This window comes from Rhinopithecus bieti, unplaced genomic scaffold, assembly GCF_001698545.2.
Source record: "Rhinopithecus bieti isolate Rb0 unplaced genomic scaffold, ASM169854v2 scaffold_20175, whole genome shotgun sequence".
NCBI lineage: Eukaryota > Metazoa > Chordata > Mammalia > Primates > Cercopithecidae > Rhinopithecus > Rhinopithecus bieti.
The window spans coordinates 486,813-490,563 of NW_016809984.1; the positions used below are offsets into that span (position 1 = coordinate 486,813).

Here is a 3,751-nt window from a genome sequence, read left to right on the forward strand (position 1 = left end):
AAAAAAAAAAAAAAAAAAAAAAAAAAAAGAAGCTCCCTTCTACAGAAATAGCACAAGAAAAATAGTTAATAAATATCACTCTGGTATCACACTTAAAAAAAAGTATTTATTACACCATACAGTTATTTTATACCATATACTATATCATACCATATGGCCATAGAAAAAAACATCAGGTAATTATAAACGGTCAGATGTAAATGTTTAATGCCAAAAGTATAAGTACATTCATTTGATAAATATTTAATAAGCACCTGTCATTTACCAGAATATTCTATTTTGAGCACCTACAAAGTATTAATACTACAAATACAGGACATGAAATCTGTTCATTCCCCAACATATTTTAAAGACTAAAATCTACATCCTATGTTCAAGATGTTTGATAGCAGTAAAAAATTAAAACAACCTAACACCCCAAAAAGATGATCGGTTAAATAAATCACAGTGCATCTAATAATACACAGAAAGTTTTGCTTTAAGTTTTTTAAAAATACAAAACTACATAGTGTTATACAAGCATGAAAAAAGAACAGATGGAATACACCAAAATGTCTATAGTAATAATATCTTAGTGGCAAAATTACTGATGTTTTTTACTTTTGTACTTATATTTTCTAATTTTGACAATGAACTTGCTTTCCCTTTGAAATTAGACCTTTTATTTAGCTGAAATTTTCCCCTGGGAAATTTTATAAAAAAAAAAAACAAAACAACCTACATTTTACTATTAGGTACAATAAATCTTCAGAATAAAATGTGTCATTACACACAAGCAAACCTTTTCATTCTCTCCATGTAATTTACAGTAAGAGATGCCTTTAAGTGTATATAAGAGACTTCAAATAAAAGACCACAGCACATTTCAGTTTCTACTGAATATCAACTTCAAATTTAAAATTATTTCTTGGAGGAATTTATCTTATCATCTGTAATACCGATATCTACATTCAAGACATACATTTTTTAATCATATGTCACCCTCCCAGCCAAATACATTTATTATCAGTTCAGAAGAAAACGTAGAAGAAAAACTACTGTTCACCACTAAACATTAAAACCTGGGTAGAGGGGACGGTGGGAAACAATTGTCTTTCAATCAAATAAAATTAAAGTATCCTCATAGTTTCAGAAGATGTAAGTGTGCTTTCCAATTACTGGCAATTTATACTTAAATTCAGCTAGCCTAGAGGTTCTCAAGGTTGGTACATGGGAACTGCTCAAGACGTGCCAAATACAGAAATCCATTGCCGTCGCTCTCACTTATTAAATCAGACTCTTCAGGGGGTACCGTTGCAAACAATCTGGCCCTTTCAAATAAAATAGAAGGGTAGAGATTTTACTTCACAAAAGCCTTCTTTACAGAATTGCAAACTGTTCTAATAACTCTGCAACAAAGTTCCCAATATAAACAATTTTATAATCAGAGAATTACAATTTCATAACCCCTACCCATTACTTTACTCAATGTTCCACTCTGTAGTAGCCTTCAAACAAGATACAATTCAACAAAACTACACATCTATTACAGAGTAAAATAAAGCCCAGAGGCACCTGTGCCTGGTTAAGACAAAGGCATATCCGATTCCTGGAGAAAACAGACAGCAGATGTGACCCCTAGTATTTATCCATTAAAAACAATGTATCCTAAAAATAAATTTCCATGTCAACGGAAACAAAGATGTTTATAAATAAGAAGGAACGTGGAGGTGTGGAGAAGAAAAGAGGAAGCTTCAGAAAGTTAAGTACCAAAAGCCAGGAAACAAGGCAAAATGAATGGTAACTGGAGACGAAGGAAACAGAATAAACTAGGAAATTGAAGTAGAGAAAAGCTTTCTCCTTAGAAACGAAGAAGCTGGGGGAAAGGAACAGATATGAGACGAAACCGATCTAAGCAAAAATAAAAACTGAAAAGTGGAATGATTGTAAGAAACTTAAAAATGAGAAATTTTAGAACAGATCAAATGATGATACAGAATACATTTTGGGCATGTAGATAAAGATGATATAAAAGAGTAGAAAACAAACATTATCATAAACAAGCTGATGCTGAATAAAGTAAGCATACTGGATGAATTTCCAAAGATAATGATGCAAAGAAAAAAAAAAAAGAATTGCAGAGAGAAGAACGGGACGTTAGGAGAATTGAGAAATTAGATGTCAATAGTAGGTAGAAAAGAGAACTTTGAGCAAAGTTAACAGAGTAAGTCACATTACCTAATCAATAACTGTAAACACAATTACTATACCATAGCTTATTCATAAAGCGTAATAAAGTGCATTATTTTATGTAATAAAATACCAAATATTTGTAATAAATTTTATGTAATAAAAAGCAAAACGTAAATAATTTGACACAGTGCTAAGAGGCTGACTAATGCAAAAACAGGCTAAGAGAAGCAAGGACTGGAGAGTAAAAAGTAAAAGAAAAAAATAGGACAAAAAGGAGGACAACACTAAGAAATCAATCAGAACTATAAAACTGGGTAGGAATAAAGAGGTGTGAATGCACAATGGAAGACTAGCCAAAAAGTGCCAATAGTGAGTGCAAGGGCGAAAAGAGCCAAGTGAAACCTGATGGAATCTTGACAGCTTCTGGGCTCAGAAAATAAGTAGCTCCAAAGTGTCCAGGAGGATTTGTGAAGATAACAATAGACAACAATGTTAGGGAGTGGTGAGATGAAGTATAGAGCCTCAGAGGACCAGGGTAAGAGAAGTGCAAAAATGCTCTTAAGTGGGAAGTGGGGTTAGAAGACACGCAGGTCCGACAACTCGAAAATGAGCGGGCAGTAGATGGGAATAGAATGGGGGTTACCACTCAGCGACAGAGCACGACAAACATTAGGAATAGAGGACCAGACACCAGAAAAGGCATAGGAAACTGCGATTCAGGATTGAAAAAGTAAAGACTAAATCAAAATCATTTGCTGGGTAAAACAGCTGAAGAGAAACCCCCCAAATAGAAAAGTGAAAAAGGGCAGCGGCCTGAGAAGGGGGGCAGTCCGGGAGAGGAGAGAGAGGAAATGATGAGCCCCATCACCCCCACGACCATGTAAGAATTGCACGCGACAGTAACTCGGGTTGTGGTCCCAGCCCCAGCTACTAACCTATATCCTCCACCTCGAGGCCGCCGCCGCCCCCACCCCCCAAATAACGAAAACATCGAAGAGATGCAGAGCTCGATACTTCAGCCAGTCGTGACCTTCTCGGACCAACCCTGAGTTTCGCCCCCTATTGATAACCTCCTGCTCAACTACCGCTGCCCCAATCCCCACATCTGGGGTGGGGGCCAGGGAAACCCCCTGGGCCATTGTGTGTGTTTACGTAGGAAGGCGCTGCATGACGGAGAGGGACGCGGGGGCGATGCCCACCTCCCAGCTCGCGGAGCCGGCCCGAGAAGGTGGCTGAGGGCACCAAGCCCCCACCGCTGCCTCTTTCCAAAATAAACACCAGCCAGCCGCCGAGCCCGGAGTCGGGAGGGCGGCAGGGTGGCGCCGGCACTCACCTCCTCCGGAACGGCAGGGTCCGCAGCCGAAGAGGCCGCGGCGCCGGCCTCGGGCTCCATGTCCCCGTTGAACAGAGCCTGGCCCGGCTCCGCGCCGCCACCACCGCCACCGCTCAGCGCCGCCATCTTATAACCGAAAGCCGGGGCCCGAGCGGCCGCTGCCGGGCGGGGAGGGGGAAGGGAGGCGGAGAGCTGGGGGAGGCGGAGGCGGAGGCGCGGGGGGCGCGGGGAGGAGCGGCCCGGGCA

General features: G+C 40.4%; 1 protein-coding gene across 6 annotated transcripts in view; it reads right to left on the bottom strand.

Annotated features, from left to right (window-relative positions):
- The window catches only part of BRAF (B-Raf proto-oncogene, serine/threonine kinase), a 209,067-nt gene extending 205,342 nt beyond the window's left edge, over positions 1 to 3,725 (bottom strand). For all 6 annotated transcript variants that reach the window (XR_001888977.1, XR_001888978.1, XR_001888979.1 and 3 more), the window contains exon 1: positions 3,506 to 3,725. Coding sequence is in view for 3 of the 6 variants with exons in the window: in XM_017891051.1 (XP_017746540.1) it covers positions 3,506 to 3,631 (126 nt within the window). In the remaining 3 variants the exon portion in view is untranslated. The remainder of the gene's footprint in view (positions 1 to 3,505) is intronic.
- Positions 3,726 to 3,751: the final 26 nt, after the last annotated feature.